The 22,176-nt window shown below is 41.1% G+C and overlaps 1 protein-coding gene across 4 annotated transcripts; it reads left to right on the top strand.

Annotated features, from left to right (window-relative positions):
• The first annotated feature begins 124 nt into the window (after positions 1-124).
• zmp:0000000936 (interleukin-1 receptor type 1) lies at positions 125-21,419 on the top strand. 4 transcript variants are annotated; one of them, XM_058623380.1, is made up of 13 exons: positions 125-412; positions 1,879-1,995; positions 10,540-10,620; positions 12,153-12,399; positions 13,652-13,844; positions 13,931-14,105; positions 15,494-15,556; positions 15,987-16,125; positions 16,217-16,371; positions 17,356-17,499; positions 19,096-19,263; positions 19,360-19,622; positions 20,627-21,419. In XM_058623380.1, the coding sequence occupies exons 3-13, from the start codon at positions 10,542-10,544 to the stop codon at positions 20,930-20,932; spliced, it is 1,932 nt and encodes a 643-aa protein (XP_058479363.1). In that variant the 5' UTR covers positions 125-412; positions 1,879-1,995; positions 10,540-10,541; the 3' UTR covers positions 20,933-21,419. The 4 variants fall into 4 exon arrangements, with proteins under 4 accessions (XP_058479363.1, XP_058479365.1, XP_058479366.1 ...); XM_058623382.1 differs by having other exon boundaries at positions 128-412; positions 10,540-10,608; XM_058623383.1 differs by lacking the exons at positions 125-412; positions 1,879-1,995 and adding an exon at positions 10,297-10,434 and having other exon boundaries at positions 10,540-10,608.
• Positions 21,420-22,176: the final 757 nt, after the last annotated feature.

Here is a 22,176-nt window from a genome sequence, read left to right as displayed (position 1 = left end):
ACTATCACAACAGACGCTTCAGTGCCAGAGGAGAGAAAAACTGGGATTTTAGGGTTAAAGTGATTTTAAGTGTGTGAAGAAAACAGAGCAGATGTTTGAGAAGTGTGTGATTTTCAATAAAGTTCTGTGAGTGTGAGAGACGTGAATCACGTGACCAGGACCCAGTGTTCTCTTCTCCTCCCTGTGATTACTCAACAGACATTGGGACACTTGAAAGGAAATTGCAACATGTGCTAAACTCTCCACAGAAGAGGAAGTCAGAGCCTGAGGAGGACACGTCTGAGACCAGTGAGACAACCATGTTTTTACAGGAGCGTCTTCATGGGACCTGACGAGGGTTGATGTTTGACATCTTCTTCTTCTTCTTCTGCTGCTGCTGCTGCTGCTGCTGCTGCGTTTCCACTTCACACCGGTGAGTTGAAGAGCTGGGGACAGTCTCTCTGTCCTCTGACAGTCACTGTCAGTTCCACATCAGTACAAGTGTTGACATGACAACCGTGTTGTTTTTCAGGGAGGAGCATTTGTCAGCACACAGGCAGAGCAGCTTCAGACCTGTGGTGTGATTAGAACATGATGTTTGAGAACCAGAACCAGAACCAGAACCAGAAAAATACTTAAAACTGTCCAAACATTATAAAATGTCCAACCGAAAATGTCAAAAATAGAAACTGTCCAAAAATGTCCTCAGAAAACTAAAGATGCAAAGAAAACCAAAAAGACTCCAATTTCAATACTTATTCATTTATTGACGTGTTTGTGCTGACAAAACTTAATTCTAAGTGTTTAACATAAACACATTTAGTGGCCAACAGTGAGGGAAGTTTGGTTGGCGCGTGTTGAGTAAGAACCCACACATTCATCATTGGCATTCATCACCAATGTCTGACCACACACAACTTCCCCTGCTCCGTGTGTGTGTGTGTGTGTGTGTGTGTGTGTGTGTGTGTGTGTAAACAAAGAAAAACACGTGTGGTTGAAAGTGATTTCTCTCTCTTTCAGCACGTCCTGCTGGAAAAACACGGTTTAGTTAAAACACTTGAACTAAAAGGTGGTGAGGGTGGGGGTTTCCTCTGCTCCGGGGAAAACCCAGGTGTGCCCTCACACCTCCAGCAAACTGGGACACATGATTTTACTCTGTATTCTCATGCTGCTCTGTGGAAGAAGAGTGTTTCCCCCCTCAAGATTCTTAAGAGTTTTTAAGTTTTAAAAACATCTCAGCGACAAGAAGTGTCTTCATTAATCTCACTGGAAAACACTAAAGCTGAATTTGAGCAAATTAGTCCTGGAAGGTCCTTGAAAGGTCATTGAATGTGAGGGAATTGGTCCTGGAAAATCGTTGAAAGGTCCTTGAATTTGTGGGAATTAGTCTTGGAAAATCATTGAAAGGTCCTTGAATTTGAGGGAATATGTCCTTGAAAGTTCTGGAGAGGTCCTTGAATTAGAGGGAATCGGTCACTGCTGCACACACTTTGTTTCTGTGGACTCATGTTACACTGTAAACTCCCTCTAAATCAAAATACTATGTACTGTATGTACTGTATGTACTGATCCGTTTATTACCTTTCATTTCAGATAACGGCTGTTTTTTTTGGCTTTTTAACGTTAAATGAAGGATATTTACAGTAAATGTGTTAGAAATTATGAAATTGACTATAAATATGGTCAAATTATTAAAATTAAAACAAGTCTTATTAAGGGTTCTTTGATACAAAATGACAGATATTGTTTTAAAATAATAATAATAATATTGAACCAGTAAAAAAAGCATTTGTTTTCCACCTCAAGGGAAATTAAAACAAAGAGTTGAAGGAGGTGAAACATAAACACACTTTTTCCTCCTCTAACGTCGGCATTGTTTGTGTTTTTCCTCATGTGGAGGCGCGGGACACAAGCGCTGAGTCACTGGTCCAACCTCCGTCTGCACGCAAGGGTCAAAGGTCAGACTTCCTCTGCCGCCGCCGCTTCATCTCATCCACTCATCCTTCGTCCTCTGAGGTGAGACAACAACAACAACAACAACAACGTCTTAATTCTTAATTTTTGTTGCATGAACTCTTCAGCTAAAGGAAAATGAAATGAAATATTAGATTTTTTTTTAAATAAACCCATAAATGGTTGCATTTTATTCACATGATCCTCAGACGTTACGTGCTGTGTAATAATAATAATAATAATAATAATGATAATAATGATAATGATGTGTGAACATTTTCACCTGCTGCTCAAACAAAGAGTGATGAACCAAGAACAAACGACTGTAACAGGAAAGACGTGTAGGTCACTCGCTCATAGAAAACGAAAGAAAACAACCACACTGCATTTCACACCAACAATAACACAAGTGAAACTACAGCGGGTCAAACCACTCACACTTGGGGAGATGTTTATCGCATGTTATTCACCAGCTTCTATGTGTTTCTCTGTTTCACACGATAAATATGATGCACATCACAGCACACGGCTGAGAATACATGTTTTAAGACACAGACGTTGTTGTAAACACACAGGAAACTATTTTATTTGTCCAGTGAGAGTAGAGGAGAAGACAACCTGCTGCTAACTAGTGGTCAAAGACTTAATTACAACAAATTAAAAAACATTTATCAAGTGTCTGAGTACAAAAACATGTAGATTTTTAATAATTGGCCCATAATGACCAATGTTTTTGATGAAAATGTCCAAATATTAATCAGTTTTCCTCTATTTACTAATGACATTGTTCACAAAAAATTGTAAATTGTAATAATTGGTGGATAATGACCGCGTAGACACTTTTTCTGAAGATATATAATGTGGTGATTTTCCTCGGTATGTTCATGTTCCTCTGTGGAGGAGTTTTTAAGTTTTAAAAACCTCTTTGAGACAAAATGAAGCCTCTTCATAAATCTCAGTGGAAAAGACTGAAGTGTCACACAAACTATTTTTAACGTCATATCTCCTCATTTCATCTAATGTTGTTTCCTGTAGACGAGTTTATTTATATTTATTGTGCTTATCTCAAAGATTTCCGCCGCCTGCTGATGACGAGTCTTTAATTTCATAGATTTTTTCCCAAGTGCCAGGGGGCCCCAAACTAAGAGAGATTAACTCTGGAGAAAACACTTGAAAAGTCCTTGAATTTGAGGGAATCGGTCTTGTAAAGTCCTGGAAAGGTCCTTGAATTTGCAGGGATTGGTCCAGGAAAGTAATTGAAATGTCCGTAAATTTGAGGGACTCTGTCCTGGAAAGACTTTGAAAGGTCCCTGAATTTGACATAATTGGTCCTTGAAAAAGTCCTTGATTTGAGGGAATTAGTCCTGGAAGGTCCCAGAAAATTCCTTGATTTTGAGGGAATCAGTCCTGGAACGTCCTTGATTTTGAGGCAACTGGTCCTGGAAAGTCCTTTAATTTGAGGGAATTGGTCCTTGATAGCCTTTGAAAGGTCTTTGAGAGAATTGGTCTTGGAAAGTCCCCGAAAAGTCGTTGAATTTGATGTCAACCAAGGTTTGGGAACCCTGTTTACACTCCAAGCTTTGCTATGCATTACAACAGCAGTTTTATTAAAAAATTTCCAAACCCCTTTGAAACAGATGGGACCAGATACTGATGCTGGTGAGCCAGTTCTGGCCCATGCTCCACTTTTACAGATACATTTGGATTGTTGATGAAATATTTTCTGTATTAGTAATGTGACTGAAAAACTAAAATCACGCGTGTGTGTGTGTGTGATGGGAAACAGAGGGTGAAGATCAGAGTGTGAGGTCAAATCTCGTTTACGGTCATGACTCCTCCCTAGGAGAAGCAGTAACTTTAGTTAAAAACCTCCCACCACCTCCTGAAATCAACAGCAAAGCTTATTTTCCCACAGATTCTCTGTGAATATGACAAGACTTTCCCTTTTTTTTTTTTTAAATGTATGTGCAGAAGCAGAAGCTGCAGAGTTGGGATTTTTTCAGACCACATTCTGATCTTTATGCAGATTAAATCTAACCACATGTAACCACAGTAAATCTGCTTTCACTTTTCTCAACCCTCATGTGCAGTGACAATGAATGAATGAATGAATAAATGAATGAATGAATGAATGAATGATTTAAGCATCAAGATTTTTTATTATATTGTCATGTACTAAGTAACAATGTAACATTATTACCTGGAATGAAATTATTTGTGGAAATAGCAATAAAATGCAAAGCAGGTGGCGCTATGTCCTTAACTCAGTCCTTGATCTCGTGTGTGAAGTTTCGAGCAGATTGGTCAAAGTCTGGCAGCAAAATTACAGGTCACTTCCTGTTTTGTGGCGAATGGTCGAAATCGCCAACGTTCCAATAGTTGCCGTGGCCACGCCCATTTTGAATCTGCGAGACCTTTTGGTAACTTCTCATCTTTGATGTGACTAGTACAAATAGACGTGTTTTTTTGATGTTGGTACGATTATCGTGCACATACGTGTGAAATGTGAAATGTATATAAGTTGCCAAGATGGACGCCAAATTCAAAATGGCTGACTTTCTGTTTTCGTTGAGGCCGTGGTCGCAGTAGACTTTTTTGTTCATCTTGAGCGGTGACATGCTTCCACCAAGTTTTGTGAAATTTTTGTGCAACTTAGTTTCGGATTTTGGCCTCCGGGGTTTCTCCTTTGGGGTAGAATCTAATGATGTGAATAAGTGAATTAATATTTATTTCCTTCACATCTTGAGTGTTATTGATACAAATGTAACACTATAAATTGCATTAATTATAGTGTTATTTAAGCACTAGAAGGCAAACAAGTAAAACAATCTTAAACTACAAAATAAAACCAAATCACTTAAGAATATTTAGACATTGAAATAGTCTCTTGTATGAAGTTTAAAGCAGATCGGTACGTTTAATGTGGATTTGAGGGAATTGGTCCTAGATAGTCTTTGAAAAGTCCTTGAATTTAACCTGGAAAGTCCTTGAATGTGAGGAAACAGGTCCTTGAAAGTCTTTGAAAGGTCCTTGAATTTGAGGGATTTGGTCCTGGGAAGTTCTTGCAAGGTCCTAAAATTTGTGTGAATTGGTCCTGGAAAGTTCTTGCAAGGTCCTTAAATTTGTGGGAATTGGTCCTGGAAAGTCATTGAAAGGTGCTTGAATTTGGGCTTTTGTCCTACCGGGTTTCACCTTTAATGATGTAAATCAGTAAATCGCGTTTTTACGTGTTTTTTTCCCCGCATATCGTCCAGAGCTACGATGTACATGTAGAAGAGTAATGCTGAGGAATGTATGGAGGAGTCTGGAGATAAACACATTACAGTGCTGTCTGTGTGACTGAAAAGAACCTGAACTATCCCTTTAAACCTCAGAATTTCAAAATAAAAGTGCTTGTTTTGGCAATGAGAGAACGTATCTATGATGATTTTTTTTTTTTTTTTTTTGCGGTGTGTGCAATGTGAGATCAAAATTATATGATGATATTAAATCACACTCACAGTATCTGAGACTGTATTTCAAAGAATTTCAAAAAAAAGTGCTCGCTTTAGTATGGGACGCTCTAGAGGTCACAATAAAAACACATCTGTGAGGCAAAATGAATTTTTTGATATTAAACGGTGGGCCACATGAATTAGATTGAAGGGCCACATGTGCTTTAAACTCTCTCTATGACAAGAACTAGGTCCAGAAGTTTGGATTTTTATTTTATCCCACTCAGATCTCAGTCGGTGCATGTGGACATTTTTTAGGAGGAACATGTGAGGGTTTTTAATTTTTTGGCAGCGTGGGGGGTTTTTGACTCTGGGGCAAGTCCAGATGCAGAGGAGAGTACAGGAGCGTGGGAAGAGCAGAGACGAACCTCAACGGGCTGCTCTACGAGCGGAGGCGTGGGGGGGGAACTCATGTCAGGCTGAGGTGAAACGTAAAAGCACAAGAGAAGTGAGAGCTGCCTCGTGTGTGTGTTTTTAGAGGCAGTGTTTGCTACCAATGCAGTGGTTTTTCAAAGTTTCCACTGACACGTACCACACATACATATACATATGCATATATATATACGTATATTTATATACGTGTGCACGTGTGGTCACAAGGTGTCATCTTTCTTACGTAAATCCTGTTTACTTCCCTCCCACACGTGTCAACGTTGACCTGCTCTGCACACAACGGTTAATGGAGACGTGACTTCCTGTGAGGAAACTGTCAAAAAGAGGAAAGTTTAAAGTGTTGATGCAGTGTTTTTTTTTTTTTTTTTAAGATTCTCTTTGGCAGTTGCTGAGGATGTACAGCAGATTATCACTGGGTTTAATTTCCAACAGATTATTGGGGGAAAAAAAAGAAATGGCAACTTTTATCAGCCTTTTATTCTGGATTACAAGTGCACCGTACAACAAAGGTCATATTAGAAGATTAATTATTTTATTTATTATTAATTATTATTATTGTTAATTTATTAGTTCAATAAATCACAACAACAACAATAATCTAAGGAGTGAACACAAAAGACTTAAATGCGATGATTATTTCCATAATTAATGAATAGTTGTTTGGTCCAAGGCCGGCCCAAGTCTTTATGAGGCCCTAAACTGAATTTGGTATGTTACTTATGAAGTTTTGAGCCGATCGATCAGTGTACGGCAGAGTTACAGGACACTTCCTGTTTTGTGGCAACGGGCGCTGACAAGTTTGTTAAAACGAAATTGCAAAGATGGACGCCAAAATGTCAAAATGGCTGACTTCCTGTCGAGTTGAGACCATGGTCTCTGTAGACTTTTTTGTTAGTTTCTGCTTTGTCCGACCGGGTTTCATCTTTGGGGGCGCTATTGAGTAATATTATGCCACTTGTATATAATTCTATTATTTTTATAAAAAAAAAAATTCACCACTTATGTTTTCTGTGCCAAATTTTTGTCCGTTTTCACCAGCGTTTAGTGCCTCAAAAATGCGATCCTTTAGTGAGAAAACATATTGAATTCACTAATTCCAAGAAGATATAAAAGGTTTGAGAAACAATGGACACTTCAAACGCTGACTATTACCAGGAGACTCTGTCGCTTCCCTTTCAGACACCAAACAATCAGAGGATGCTGTGAGAAGCAGATGAGGAAAAAGAAAAAAAAGGGTGAAAGGGTGATGGAAAATATCAGCACTAATGTGTTTATCCTCGACACGATGAGCAAGCGTGACTCTGCACAGGTTGCTGGGAAATGGGAGCCATTTTTAGGGTAAATGAAAGCGGCAGTCGCTAAGGTATCGCAGATTTAACAGAAACCATGTAGCAATGCTTGTTTGCTGCGTCCATGACACGATACCACGAGACCGATATCAGCCGACACAGTCATTTCAGACTATGATTCAAGCTTTTTCAAAGACATAATTCTCCTTATGTGCAACAAATATTAACAGACTCCGATATCTGAACAGTATTAGTATTGGTATCAGTCCGATTCCAGTACTGATACTGAATATCGTATCGGCCCATCCCCAGTTTTTTTGTGTAGCTGTGTACATACATCTACTGATGCCTCTGGGCACATCTTCAGTGATGTTCCTAGTAGTAATAGTAGTAGTAGAATTCCCTTCTTGAACTTTTCCCCCAATGCTTGTTTGTGCAGTATATAGGATTTTTGCATTTTACACTTTTATCTCTACGATATCTGACCAGTATTGGATTAGTATTGGCCCCGATAGCAACTCATTCCTAGATGTTTTGAGCAGAAGAATTTACTTCTGGAACTTCTCATGAACGCTTCTTCGTGCAAGATATAGGATTTTCGGATTGTATCAGATTTTAAAACTTTTATCTGTCCAATATCAGACCAATATCAGTATCGGACCGGTATCGGATTGATCCGATACTGGTCTGAGTATCGTATCGGCTCCTTCCCATTGATTTAGCAGTAGAATTCACTGTTGGAACTTTTCATGTACACTTGAACTGGATTTTTGGATTATATCGGATTTTACATTTTTATCCCTCCGATATACGGCCAGTATCAGATCAGTATCGGTCTGATATTGGCTAATTCCTAGATGTTTTGAGCAGAATAATTCACTTCTGGAACTTTTCTTGGATGCTTCTTCTTGCAATATATTGGCTTTTTGGATTAAATTGGATTTTACTTTTTTATCCCTCCTATATACGACAAGTATCAGATCGGTATCAGTCCGATATCGGCTCATTCCTAGATGTTTAGAGCAGAACAATTTACTTCTGGAACTTCTCATGAACGCTTCTTCGTGCAAGTATCAGATTTTAAAACTTTTATCTGTCCAATATCAGTATCGGACTAGTATCGTATTGATCCGATACTGGTCTGAGTATCATATCGGCTCCTCCCCATTTGTTTAACAGTAGAATTAACTGTTGGAACTTTTCATGGACACTTGAACTGGATTTTTGGATTATATCGGATTTTACACTTTTATCTATCTATATCTGACTAGTAATGGATTGGTATCGGTCCGATATAGGCTCAGTCCTAGTTGTTTTGATCAGTAGAATTTACGTCTGGAATGTTTTGTGAACGCTTCTTAGTGCAAGATATCTGACCAGTATCAGTATCGGTGTATCAGTTAAAAAAACTGCGTAGTTTATACTTAATAAAATATCATTTTAATTTATAAAATGTTTATCGTGAATCATCAGGGAAATCCAGATTAATGAGGACTCACATTTTACCTTTCAACGAGGAAAAAAAACCCAAACACTGGTTGTTATTTTATTCCAGGGATTGTAACCAGAACGTGGACTTAAATAAGAGCGTGACCTCCATGCTGTTTACATGTCCTCGATGAGTTCATGTTGTCACAACCTTGGACCCGTCCTCGCTGCGTCAGCGCGGCACCAAAAACAGATGGACAGAGTTTGCATGACCAAGCAGATTACAGTTGACTGCCCCTTTAACTGAGGGCAAACACAAGTAAATGGACACATGTTGCTTTTGTGTCACTCATGAAATCAAACGTTGCACAAATTTGTTCCGTTTATGAGCTCGTTTCCCAACATGCGGCGACCGTGTGGTTTTTGCAACACAAGCACTTTTTTTTTTTACAACACTCACATGCAGTGCGCTCTGTGTAGCTGTGTTTGCCACACTGTGCACAGGAAGTGATTTATTCTACGCCAAGACGACTGCAGAGAGGTAGGAGTTTGACTGTTTGACTCCAGACTTTAATTCTACTGTTAAAAAACCCCCAAAGAATGAGCCGATCAGTGTCGGTATCGGACCAATACTGACCCGAAATTGATATCAAACAAATTCAGTTCAAAGGTCAAAGATTTTATCTGAAAATGTAACGTGTTGTTCATATTATCAATATTTGATGTCATATGTTTATCACATCAGGAGCAAGAGAGGGGTGGGGCTATGACACAGAAAATGCCACCTACCCAAATACTGCTGTAAAAATATTATATATTAATATTTTTTTTCCACTTTAAATGAGTCAATCTTTTGAAGCTACTTCAGCCTGAAATATACATATTAAATATTAATAATGTTTTTGAAATTTTAACCCTTTAAAGGCCATCATATTTACACAATGCCAGAGTTTTTTTATTGAAAAAAGCCCAAAAAACTACAATAATTTCCATAGAATACATTCCTTAGCCACTGAACAAAGTCTCACCTGATAAAATGTACGTCAGTCTATGTCTAAGATGACTTCAGAATAGGTTTGACACTTTATCTCACTCTTAAACAGCATTCTTTAACATGGAAACTGAACCCCATTGAGAAAATCAGCATTCTTAGCTCGTAGGAACTCAGGTGCTGCTGGTGAGGACCAGCTGCTGGTCCACTGCTGACGTGTTTGGTTGGTTTCTGTCATTCAGGTAAATCCGAGGGAGGGATTCCAAACACCAAAGTCACAGAATAACATGTGAACTTAGTGACGGAGGCAGCAGTGGATCGACACCTCGTGTGTTGCCGTGATTTAAAAACGCTGATTTTCTCTATGGACTTTGGAATGAGTGGGAGATAAGCAGTTCACTTTCTTTTCCTGTCAGAAAGAGATAAAGCAGTGAATCACCACCGTCCTGTCACGACTCGACTCACTGGAGCAGTTTCAGAGGAAAACAGGACGCTAATCCTCCCTAAAGCGTAGCGTTCATTCATTCATTCATTCATTCATTCATCCAACTGTTTACAAGCCTCAGCGCTGAGTCAGAATGTTCACTTGGAGGTGAAAATTGTTCAGGAATCTCTGGTCATTTTTCCAAACCGTGATGCTGCACGCTCTGTCAAAGGTTTCCAGATAAATGACTCCACACACACACACCACAACATGGTGTCATCTGTGTGTGTGTGTGTGTGTGTGTGTGGGAGGAGAGGAGGTTTACAGAGGGGTGTGGTCGAGAGAGAGAGAGAGACACTTTATTAAAATATGAAGTAGTTTGAAGTTTGGTGTGAAAGAGAAAAGAGTAACTGAGTTTTCTCCTGTGACCTCCTGTGACCTCCTGTGACCTCCTGTGACCCTGACCTGGACTGAAGTGTTCCAGTAAGTCATCAGCTGTTTGTTTAAAGGCCGTCGATGATGCAACTGTCTCTGCGATGCGGCTCATTCCTCACTGTTGCTGATTCAGTTCTCACTTGTGTCTTTCAGCCATGGATCTGAATCTGAGTCTCCTGCTCTTCTGTGGATTGTTTGGGATCGGTACAGGATTTGTGCAAGGTGAGGCCGAGGGTGAGGTCACTTTTATCAAAACTACACACAAACACAAACACACACATGTCATATACGTATACACATATACAAAATACACAAATTGATTCCTAATATTAAAAGTTGAGCTTCAGTTTAATATACACTTTCAAATGTATTGTCTATATCCTGAATCCCTATATCCCTATATATAAGATATGAGTGGATATAAAGCTACACACAGGCTGTAATACACTGTAAATACCTGCTTTATTTTTTTAAATGAAGGATATTTACCTGTATTAGAAAACAATGACGTTGACTCTAAATATGGTCAAATTCTGCTATAACACAAATAATTAGGATTCAAATTAAAAGAGGTGGTATTAAGTGACCTTTTGAATATAAATTTGTCGACATATCAATGTATGTATACATATATATATACACATGTATGTAATATTTGTGTATTTTGCAAGTGTATTCAATATGCAACAGCCTTTAAAACCAGGAACAGTCACCACAGATACTTTATCACAAAAATCTAATATCTGTGGCACAATATAGATATAATATCCATATATTGCCCAGTCCTACACGTGACATGGTTAAAATATGACTTAATCTGGATCCTATTTCAAAGACGACATCGTCATCAAACACATGAGAATATTCAGGTGTTAAATATTTCATGTTTACATGTCTTGTGTTGTCTGGTCTTCGTCTAACACTGACGTCGTCGCCTCCGTGTGCGACCAAAGAGTTTTACAACCATCTTGTGGCCACTGCTGGAACTGCAGGAGTCTGTGTTTTATGTCACTTGAACTTTTTTTTTTTTAGGAGTCTCACACACGATTTCCCTTCTTGAAAACAAAGAAACAAAGAAAAAAAACGGCTGAGAAAATATGCAACTTGTAATACATACGAATAAACACACACTATACAGAATATAGTGCTGCTATAAATAACATTTTTGTTTGTTTTAAGCTGATTTGTTCTAGCTGCTGGAGAAGAGATGATAAAATGTAACATAAGAAAAATATTTGAAAAGGCTACAAAAAATAGCCTGTAAAATCTAATTAAATTGTACAGTCATCTAATCTGTCGCTCCATCTTCATCTAATGTCACTATACCAGTGTGTGAAGTATATGTGAGGATGAGGCGAAAATGAATCTGCCTCCTGTGACTGTTTACACCACTGTATTTTAACATTGTTATTGAGAGAGAGAGAGAGAGAGAGAGGGAGAGAGAGAGAGAGGGAGAAAAAAAAACAAGGAAAACTGACCACTAAGTTCATGTGAAGCTGTGAGTAAAAGTGGAAAATTCCACTTTAGTGACATCGACTTTGATGGAAAAATCCCTGAAGGCAAACACAATGTTCTCTGGCCAACATGAGCTACTCACTGAACGCCAGAGCGTGAGGAAAACATCCAAGAAGAACAAGTGGTTTTTATAAAAATAAACTCAAGAGAAGAAACGTGCTACGCTTCTTTCTCTCTTTGGCTTGTTTTTCCATCTACTGGCCGAATGAATGCCTAACCCATTCATCTCCATCGTTGTGTGCTTGTTGCAGAGAACTGCACCAACTACAAGCTCCAGTTTGAAAGGGTTTTCTCGGTCCCCGGAGACACGGCGATGCTCAACACCACGCTGGTGTCTCCAGGAGTCTTTGACTTCAACTCGGTCCCGTACAACATCACCTGGTACAACTCGGGCCAAGTAATACACAACCAGACTGGACGGGTCCTGGTGCGAGGGGAGGCTCTGTGGTTCCTTAATGTCACGCTGGACGATGACGGGGAGTACGTGGCCATACTGAGGTAACAACAGCGAGACGGTGATGATGAGTTAATATTCAGATTGTTCCTGGATTTAATTTTGTCTGTACCAGTAGACGGCTAAGCTAAAACAACAACAACCCAGCAGTGAATGAGCCAAAAAAAGAAAGACAGATAAAAATGGACTTAATGATGTTTGTTGAGTTGATTGATGGGAACTTTGTGCCGCATTCCATTTACATTGGAGGTCGGAACTGGGATTGATCACCTCTGAATTGACAGCAACGCAAACGCCTCCTTGGCTAGCCATTGTTAGCAACGCCAGTGTGCTCCACATGGTGTTTGACGCACTGCAAACAGCGTAGCAACATGTCCACACATAGAAATTGTAAAAAGAGAACAAAGTTAACTACAAAGTAAAAACAAGACTTTTTCAGAAGACAGAGTGGCTAGCACTTTTGCCAAGCAGCAAAAGTCTGGAGTTTGCGAGCCGGACCAACTGATGGCCCTTTACTTCAAACACTCTCTAGGTACACTCTAGCTCTCTAGTGCTTCTAGACTGTATAATTTAAACTCCAGTGGGTTTTTAATGGTCGAGTTTGAATTGTTTCCTTTAATTGCAGTGCCACACGGTACTGCCGTAGCTAGTATTGTTTCCAGAAGGTCACTAGGGACCTGTCCGGGGAGTAACCCTGCCCTTGCCCTGTGTCAGCTGGGATTGGCTCCAACGGCCAACCCCAGCGACCCTCATGTGGAGGATAAAGTGGTTGATAATGATTGAATGAATGTATATATTTTCATGTAAGGAACAAAATTTCACCCACAGAACTTAAACACTTCCACACAGTTCAGGAACACAAACCCCTTGAGTTCCTGAACTACAAATGCTGTCCCGCGCTGACCGATTTATATCTGATGGCTGTGGTCAGTAATTGAAAATATTCATATCAGAGTCCAGTCTTTCTGCATATACGCATGCTCTGGACATTGACATCGTCGACCTGCATCGTGGAATCATTTACAAATCTGCGTCAATATTTTCCAAGTCTGAACTTCCACCAAGAACATCTTGTCTTAGCGACCTCCCCCTTCAATACCGAGTCATCTCATCAAATATGGCATTTTCTGATGATATGAACACCTTGGTCAAAGCTCACTAAAGTTCCATAGAGCAAGAGAAAGTTTATGAAGAGCAAGGTGGGATTGTAGCAGGTCACATTCTTTGTAGCTGACAAAGGCTTTGTCATCCTTAACAACAGACAATAAAAGAGTAACTTTTTCCGTTTTCCAACAGGACACCTTTTCATTGCTACAATCAGTCCACCAGGCTGAGGGTTGACCTGCCCGTTGCTGGACAGTGTGGAAGACCATTGAAGGCTGAACAAGCACTAACAAAGAAAGCCAATGACATCCTCTCGTGCCCACTGAAGGACTACATCAAAAAACTCAACAGCTACAACATCAATTCCTCGCTCACGTGGTACAGAGTGAGTTGTGACAAACTGCTGTTGAGCAATGACGTTTGTTCTTTTTTTGCCATTACAAAACGCTAATGATTCCTATCCTCATGTAGGGTTGTCAGCCCATAGAAGATCAGGCGACAGGGCAGTACATCTACAGGGACAAGACCACACTGATGATTAAAGGGGTGGACGATGACAACAATCACGCCTACACCTGTACTTTAACCTTCAACCTCGGAGGAATCAAAGGATCCGTGTCAGAGACGATTCTGGCCAATGTCAGAGGTTTGAACCAGTCTTGTATAAAGTACTTGAAAGCGATACTTAAGTAAAAGTACCTCAACCTCCCTGTGTCTGCTTGTATTTCACACTGTCTTTTAATTCAACTTAAAACGAAATCTGAAGTTTATCTGCGTGAACTAGCTAGCTCACCGGTTGGCCGCTCAGCTGACAGCTGGAGCTGAAACCCAGCGTCGGGAGTATACAACAGAGACCCGGAGACAGGAGACCAGAGCCTCGGTGTTGGACGCAGTAAACGAGGCACTGGTGTGTTTTAAGTCCATTAGGAATAGAACCAAAATAATCAGCCCCAACAGTTCCATTCTTTGGCACCCTTCCTTTAGGGTAGACCGAACAGTAACATGAGCTAACAAGATGCATTCAAGGACCCTGGTTACAATCCTCACTTCTGACAGGATCTACAGTGTGTTGCGCTTAGAAAAGCAGCACCAAGATGCGTCATCACTTCTGGACACACATAAAATCCAGTGACCACCTCAGTCTGATCACATTTTTATGTTCAAACGACTCATCCCAACTAAGAACCAGACAAAGGCCACAAGTTGTGACCTGGTTAAATAAGTTAAAGGTGACATCAAATGCTTGTATCACACATATATGTTAGTTATGGAGGTCTACTTACATATATTAACTTGTTTTCATGGTTAAAAACCTCCCAGTCGCTGCAAACGAGCCGGTCAAAATATCTCCTCACTGACGCTCTCGTCAGCCGCGCTGTTTCAGACCAAAATCACAACTCCAGAACGTGGACTGTCCTGTGATTGGCCAGCCAACGAGAGCTTTCCCACTGTCCTGTGATTGGCCAGGTACCTGGAAGTGATGTAATAGATAGGCCAGCTCTCAGATACACAGCTCCCCCTCTGGCACGGTGGATGCTCTGCATCTCAGCAGCTACAACGAGAGTAGTTCTTCTTCTTCTGCGGTTGAATGTACGCAACCGGATGTGCCTGGACTAGTGCCGCACCAGGAGGCGCTACAGTGGTGAGGATTTCTGATGACATCATCAGCATAGGGAAGTGCCGATCCGCTTCGCAGAGCCCAGGAAAACAATACAACACTATTTTCTCAGCAGTGACGGAACTGTTTGTTCTGAAACTTTAGGGTTTCATAAACGAGGTAATGACGCAGATACACACACAAACGCAGCGTTAATTGGAGCTTCCGGTCTATGTCGCCTTTAACGAATCAGCAAGTCTGGAAAATGGCAAAAAGAAAATAAGTGCCAGGAATAATCAAAGTTCCACAAACGAGGACGATTTTCAGCGATTCACAAATTCAAACTGCTTTTGCTAGTTTTTCCAGAATCACAGACCCAAGCTTTCTCTAGCCGATGATTGAAGTAAAACTGAATATCATGCTCGTTGTCTTTCCAGAGGAGTACTCCATGGCTCCACAGCTGCGTGAACCAACCAATACAACACTCAGTGCACACATTGGTGAGTCCTCATCATTAACGCTTGAACTTTCTACAATGTTCCTTGAATTTTCCCTTCCATACTGTGTTCTTACTGACACACCTGTCAGGGTCTGAGTCTGTGGCACCTCTGCAGCTCACCTCTGCGCTTGCTGATTTGTCTGTTCAACTCGAATACAATATAGAATAGTTCATAGATGGCACAGGGGTACGGTGGCCTGGAAATGCACACCTTTATTACAAGTTGTGAAACACTTTCACAAAGCTTGAAACAAGTTTACAAAACAATTTTTCCGTAAGAATTGTGGCTTGGGATGTTGCTTTTCTGTAAGAATGTAAATTTGTCTCAAGTTTTGTAAATTTGTTTCATCACAAAATGACAAAGAAAAAAGCCTTTCTCAGTTGATTTTGTGATTAAAATAGTTTCTGTTTTTGCATTTACGTGTGTTTAGGTTCCAGTCTCAGCCAACCCTGCACCGTCTTTGTGCCGGGTATTGGAATGCCCTTCATCGACATTCTTTGGTGCGCCGGAAAGAAACTCATCAGATCGTACGATCCCTCTGACCGTATCTACATCAACGAAACAAAATCGTCAGTTCTTCTCCCAATTTTCTTTTTGCCCACCTGTTTGTTCATCAGTGTGTTCTGCAACAGAAAGCTCATCTGACTGTTCTCACCTCAGTTGGCAGATGGAAGACGGACCACATAAAGGCTGGTTGTTGGAGGTTGTGCTGACAATTACTGAGCTAAGGGAGGAAGATTTCTTCATTAACTACATGTGTCAAGCGCAGAGTTCCCGGGGGCATCCTAAAGCATATTTCACTCTGCTACCAGCAGGTAAAAAGAACTACTAGTATTTTGTGTTGTGTATGAACGTAACTAGAAACTTTCATGTTTCTCCAGGATGTATGTTCTGCAAGGTGGTGAAATAAATTGCTGGTGTTGCCAACTCCAGCAACAACTGTTTGGCCCACACCAGACTTTTTAAAGTGGAACTTTGCAAGTCTGGTTACTTTTTTGCCTTTAACACTACAGAGCTCCCTCTAGAGTCAATATTTTTAGGGTTAAATGCAGAGAAGGGACTGATTTACTAATTTAATTTGTAGACAATGAAGAGACAAGTGTTTGAGGGCTGAGCCTCAAGAAGAAGGATTGCTGGTTGAGGCGGTGGATAATGGACTATGATTCCGATTAGAGAATCAAGGCACTTGGACAGAGAGATTTTCTCTGTCTTCTTTTAATGAAGATTGTTGAACAGCAACATGTAGTATTACAACATGTATTTATTTTGTGTGTATATATGTGTGTATACATGTGTGGTCTGAAATCAGAGAAAAACAATAACGTGTCACAAAATGCTCAGAATATTATTCTGTACTTACATCAATAAACGATTCTTAACAGCTGCAAATTGCTGCTTAAGAATAGCATAACAACAGAAATGTATTATCGGTGAATAATTGAACATGTAAACGTCTTTTACTAAAGCATGGTCACAAACACAATAAACTCAGTTGCAATATCGATGCAAGCAAGGGCAAAGCTAACCGCTACTGAGACACAAGCCATTTATCCACTCAAGCTCACACAATGTGTTCCATGCAACACAAACAGCAATAATAATCAAATATCCACAACTAGTAAGCAGAACACACCTGACGTGTTCAGACCGTGCTACTGCCTTTGACCAGTAGATGGTGCTTTACCTTTAGGGCTTTCTCACAACAAGTGTCCCATACCCACAGAGAATTACAGTAGTCCAGTCTTGACATATTAAAAACATGACTAACTCTCTCTCTGTGATGATGATCATGTCTACAGATCCAGACCTCAGGCTTCCCATCGGGTCCGTGTTTGTCTGTGTGACGTTTCTCTTCATCACCAGCGTCACAGTCTACTACCTTTTCAAGGTGGATATTGTGCTGTGGTTCAGGAGAGTGTTTCCAGTCCTCTATGCGAATAAAGGTAACAATCACACACACACACACACACACACTCTTTATTGTAGACATTATATCAGAAATGTAAGGCGAGTAGTTGTGTCTCCGTCAGCCTACCTGAGTCATTCAGATGTAGCTAACAGCTAAGCTAACACACGAGTCAGCAGATTTGTTCCAACTTTGCCATCGATGTTCGACTCGACTCAAAGTCCGTCACTGTCTAATGTTTGGGCTAAAAAAAGGACATTTAAATAGGAACTAAAGCCCTGTTCTAAAGCTGACTCCGCCCCATGCCTGATTTTAAAAATCTACAAAAAGTGGGCAGGGAGTTATTGGTGAGTGAGGGGGCGTGGTGATCGAGTGACAGCAAGTGCAAATGGCGGCAGCAGTGGCTTGCTGTGGAATTTCCAGTGGCAGATTAGAGCTGCATTTAGCGCGAGACACACACATTTCAATAAGTTTACACACTCACACACTCACACTTTACACTTTAAACGTTGAAAACACAACAAACGGAGCAGTGTTTTTACCGAGCGAATAAATAGGAGCACGCTGAGCTCGCGACTACAATTCTAAAGTGAAATATGATGTGGTGTCAACACGGGATCTTTAATTCTGAAAAGTAAACCGGATGTTTTATTTTCCTACTTCCTCTCCCGCTCATGCTGAATTCCATTGAAAACAAAGCTACCAAGAGTTGGACCTGGATCAGTGAATGATATTACTAGATAACCTTATACACTAGTTTTAACCTGAAAAAGGTGGTTTAGGGGTTTAGTTACTCTTTAAGGCCAGGCTGAGCTCACAGTGCCCTCTGCTGGTCGACATGCTGGACACAATTACTAGGCTGTATATTTTGAACTCAAATGAATTATTTTAGCGTTCAGGTTAGAAAGTTTCCACCAAATTTCAAACAGATATCTGGATGTTTCAAGATATCTTGTCCACAAACCAGATTTATTCAGTTTTAATGATTTCTTTGTTATATGGAGCAAAGAAACCAGAATATATTCACATTTGAGAAGCTGAAAAATCAGATAACCTGTTTTAACTATTGAAAAAAGAAAAAGAAAAAACATAAACCAATTAATTGATTATGAAAGTAGGTGACGATTAATTATGTAAGATTAATGGCCGCTGCCCTAATCTGAAATATTCAACATTGCACAAAAATGTCAGATTTGACTAGTGTTCATCATTTACGTCATCAACTCGAAACTTCTTATCCTTCTACTGTAGTGACAGTGGATGTAAATACACACATTTTTCTTTCACAGAAAGTTTGAAGCTGCTCTAAAATCACCTCACAAAAACAGATTCTTCACATGCCAACATGAGAAACGCCCACAGTGATGCTTTGACCTTACAGTACACACACACACACACACTGTAATATATAAACTCTGATGCCTGATGGAAGGAAACAGATCAACCACAGAACCGCCTGCACTGTTCTCATTAAATGTCACTGACTTTTTCCCAAACGGAACCTTTTCACAAACCCTTTGACAAAGTAAACCACCTCGACTTTAAATTACTACAGACGGATCAGGCGCCCATGCACATGCATGCTCTATATACTGTATTAGCACGACTAAGATCTTACCTTCTTCTGCATCAGACTCAGATGGGAAGCTGTACGACGCCTACGTGGCCTACCCACAACCCCGAGCCATCGGATTCAGCGAGGAGGTGGAGACCTTTGCCCTTCACACGCTGCCGCAAGTGTTGGAAAAGTCCTGCGGCTACAAACTGTTCATAGCAGGTCGTGACTGTCTGCCCGGGGAGGGTAAGTCCCCCACGTGCTTTAAGATGTGATTTAAAAGTGAAGTCAAAGGTCTTGCCGTGCCTTCATGTCCTGCCATGTCATGTCCCCCCCCTCCAGCCATAGTGGACACGGTGGAGGAGAACATCCAAGCCAGCCGCCGCCTCCTCCTCCTCTACACCGCCGCCACCTTCGCCAGCAAGAAATACACGAGCAGCAGCAGCAACAACAACAACCTCTCCAAGAACAACAACAGCAGCGAAGGAGACGGCGGGAGCGGCGAGGTCTTTGACGAGGACGGCGGTGAAGTTCACCGAGACACGAGGCAGCAGCTGGAGTGTGTGGCGGCCATGCACAGGTCGCTGCTGGAGAGAACGCTCAAGGTCAGACAAACGTTCCGATTCATGGTAAAGTGTAGCTTTAGGTCAGGGATGGGCATGAGAAACAAAGAATATTGTTGAGGGCGGGGTTAAATTTGAATTCATTTTAATTTAATATTATCAGTTTTATCTAAAAAAAGCAGCATACAAACACACAATAAACACAATTACTAACCAACTCTATTGAAAATATCAAATGACTACACTATATAATGAATATTATTATACTATACTACTGTGGTGTAGTGCAGTGAATATATTGTCTGCTCGCTTACAACACACGCACTAACACTGCAATCACACCGGATGAGTTAACATACGAGTGACGATGCTTCGCTGGTTAGATCATAAGATAATAAACAGGGAGGGAGATAATGAGAACTCCTGAACTTGAACCGAGATACTTGTAGTAGAAAAGAACCACAGACTTCGTTCTTAACGTTGCCTCCGACTCCTTTGTGCGCTCTTCATCAGATAACTTCTTGTATTTCTCTGCGTGTTTGGTCACGTAGTAGCGATTGAGATCGTAATCCTTAAACACCACGACTTGTGTACCACAAACTAAACAAACGGCTTTACCTTTGACGCCTGTAAAGAAAGATTTTCTGTCTTGTTCAGAATGAACTTTTCTTTTTTTCACCTGAGCCGACATTTTAAGGGGGCCAGGGGTAACTGGCTAGCGTCACCTGTCGCTGTGCAGACAGACGCAGATACGTGCGTCCATACGTCAGGCTTTTCAAAATAAAAGCAACACAGTTGTATTGATGCGCAGCATAAATACTTAGTGAAATACCGCGGGACGGACAGGGACGCCCAAAGGGCCGTATTTGGCCCGCGGGCCTTAAAATGCCCATGTCTGCTTTAGGTTGTGATTGGGAGACTAACCCTTCTCATTCCGATACCCCCATAAACATCCATCATCTACCTCTTTACCCTTGCCCTCTCCTGGTCATGTACATTTTCATTAGCTGCCTCCCTAAGCTCAAGCTTTTCGTCCTGCTTCCCAGGTGGTTCTGGTGGAGTTGGAGGAGATCAGCCCGGCTCAGCTGGCTCTCTTCCCAGAGTCAGTGCGTCACCTGAGGAAGAAACAGGGTGCGGTTTGTTGGTGGAAAGAGGGGAGGAAAAGTCAAAGGTGGTGGACGTGCGCACGGACGAGAGCGGCGGACGAGGAGAAGACAGGACAGGACGCCCAGACCTCGCCGGCGCCGTCCCTCTCTCCTTCCTCCAGGTTCTGGAAGAAGATCCGATATCACATGCCGGTGAGAGGCAAGAGGGCGACGTACCCGGAGACGACTGCACTGCTGAACTTATGACGAGGATACGACATGTTCAGAGGAGCTGGTTTCTAATGCAAATGTCTGGTAAGGAATCCTCGTCACACACCGGCGATTCAGAAACACTGCGAGAGAGCGCGGTCCACAGCCGAGGAGCTTTCAAAGCCAGCAAACGGACCAAGTAGAAGACACTTTCTGAATGAAAACGGAAGTCCTGAAAAACTAGACTGTGTACAGAGAATGGACAGATTCTCCAGATCCAGAACACCTGTGTTCTCTTGAATGACCATTAGGGGGCGACTCCGCTGGCTGAAGTCGGTTTGGGATGTAAGACTATGAGAAAACAAGCCTACCTCTCACTTGATTTATGACTTGAGTTAACATTTCCCCAGAAGTTTGTGGTGTCATGCTGCGTTCCATTTATTGTCAGAACTCGGAATTTCCAAAGTCATGTGAACACCGGACCTCCAACTTGGAAACTCGGCCGGAGCAACCTTGCATACCCCGAGTCAGGATTCCAAGACGACTGTCACGTTCCGATACCTCAACCATGAGTATCTACCGATATCAGTCCGATAGTTTCAGTTTCATTTTACACCTTTTGAACTAACTGTGTAACAAATCACACAATAAATAAACAGAACCACAACGTGACTCAGCTAAAACTGCTCTTCCTGATGTTTGTGTTGTATTGTGTTTTGCATGTTTCCAATATCCGATCCAGATATCTTGACCAGTTATGGATCGATACCGGGTATTGTATCAGCTCGTCCCAGATACAAACACAAATGCTTTTAATTACACTCCTGTTGTATTTGTGTCACAGAAAATCATGTATTTATGTCCTTGTCCTTTTTTGTGGGTTAAGAGTGGGTTTTAGGGTTAGGGTTCGGATTAAGTGTCCTCACTATGATATGAAAGCCAGTTTGTGTAGGGTAAGGGACATTTTAGGGTTATAGTTAAGGTTAGGGTAAGGGGTTAGGGAATGCATTAGCACCAGTATGCGTGTGGATGTGTGTGACTCATGTATTTATGTCCTTGTGAGGATATTTTGTCTGGTTCTCACAACTTTAAAGGGCTTTTTTGTGGGTTAAGAGTTGGTTTTAGGGTTAGGGTTCAGATTAAGTTTGGGTTCGGGACCAGAATTAGGCCCTTTGAGGGATGCATTATGTCTATGCCGTATCCTCACGATGCTACAAAGACACGTTTGTATGTGTGTATTTGGTAATATCCAGGTGTCACTGTCATTTGTGACGCACACAAGGTTACGTGGCCTATTTATT

Source organism: Solea solea, chromosome 2 (assembly GCF_958295425.1).
Source record: "Solea solea chromosome 2, fSolSol10.1, whole genome shotgun sequence".
Lineage (NCBI taxonomy): Eukaryota > Metazoa > Chordata > Actinopteri > Pleuronectiformes > Soleidae > Solea > Solea solea.
Note: the sequence above shows the minus strand (reverse complement) of the source record. Positions and strands in the feature narration are given on the sequence as shown.

Excerpts from the sequence above, each read along its gene's own strand:
- zmp:0000000936 (XM_058623380.1), top strand. The coding sequence starts at position 10,542 with ATGGATCTGAATCTGAGTCTCCTGCTCTTCTGTGGATTGTTTGGGATC. Across the intron at positions 17,500-19,095 it reads AGTCCTCTATGCGAATAAAG|ACTCAGATGGGAAGCTGTAC; the intron begins GTAACAATCACA and ends CTTCTGCATCAG. Across the intron at positions 19,264-19,359 it reads TGACTGTCTGCCCGGGGAGG|CCATAGTGGACACGGTGGAG; the intron begins GTAAGTCCCCCA and ends CCCCCCCTCCAG.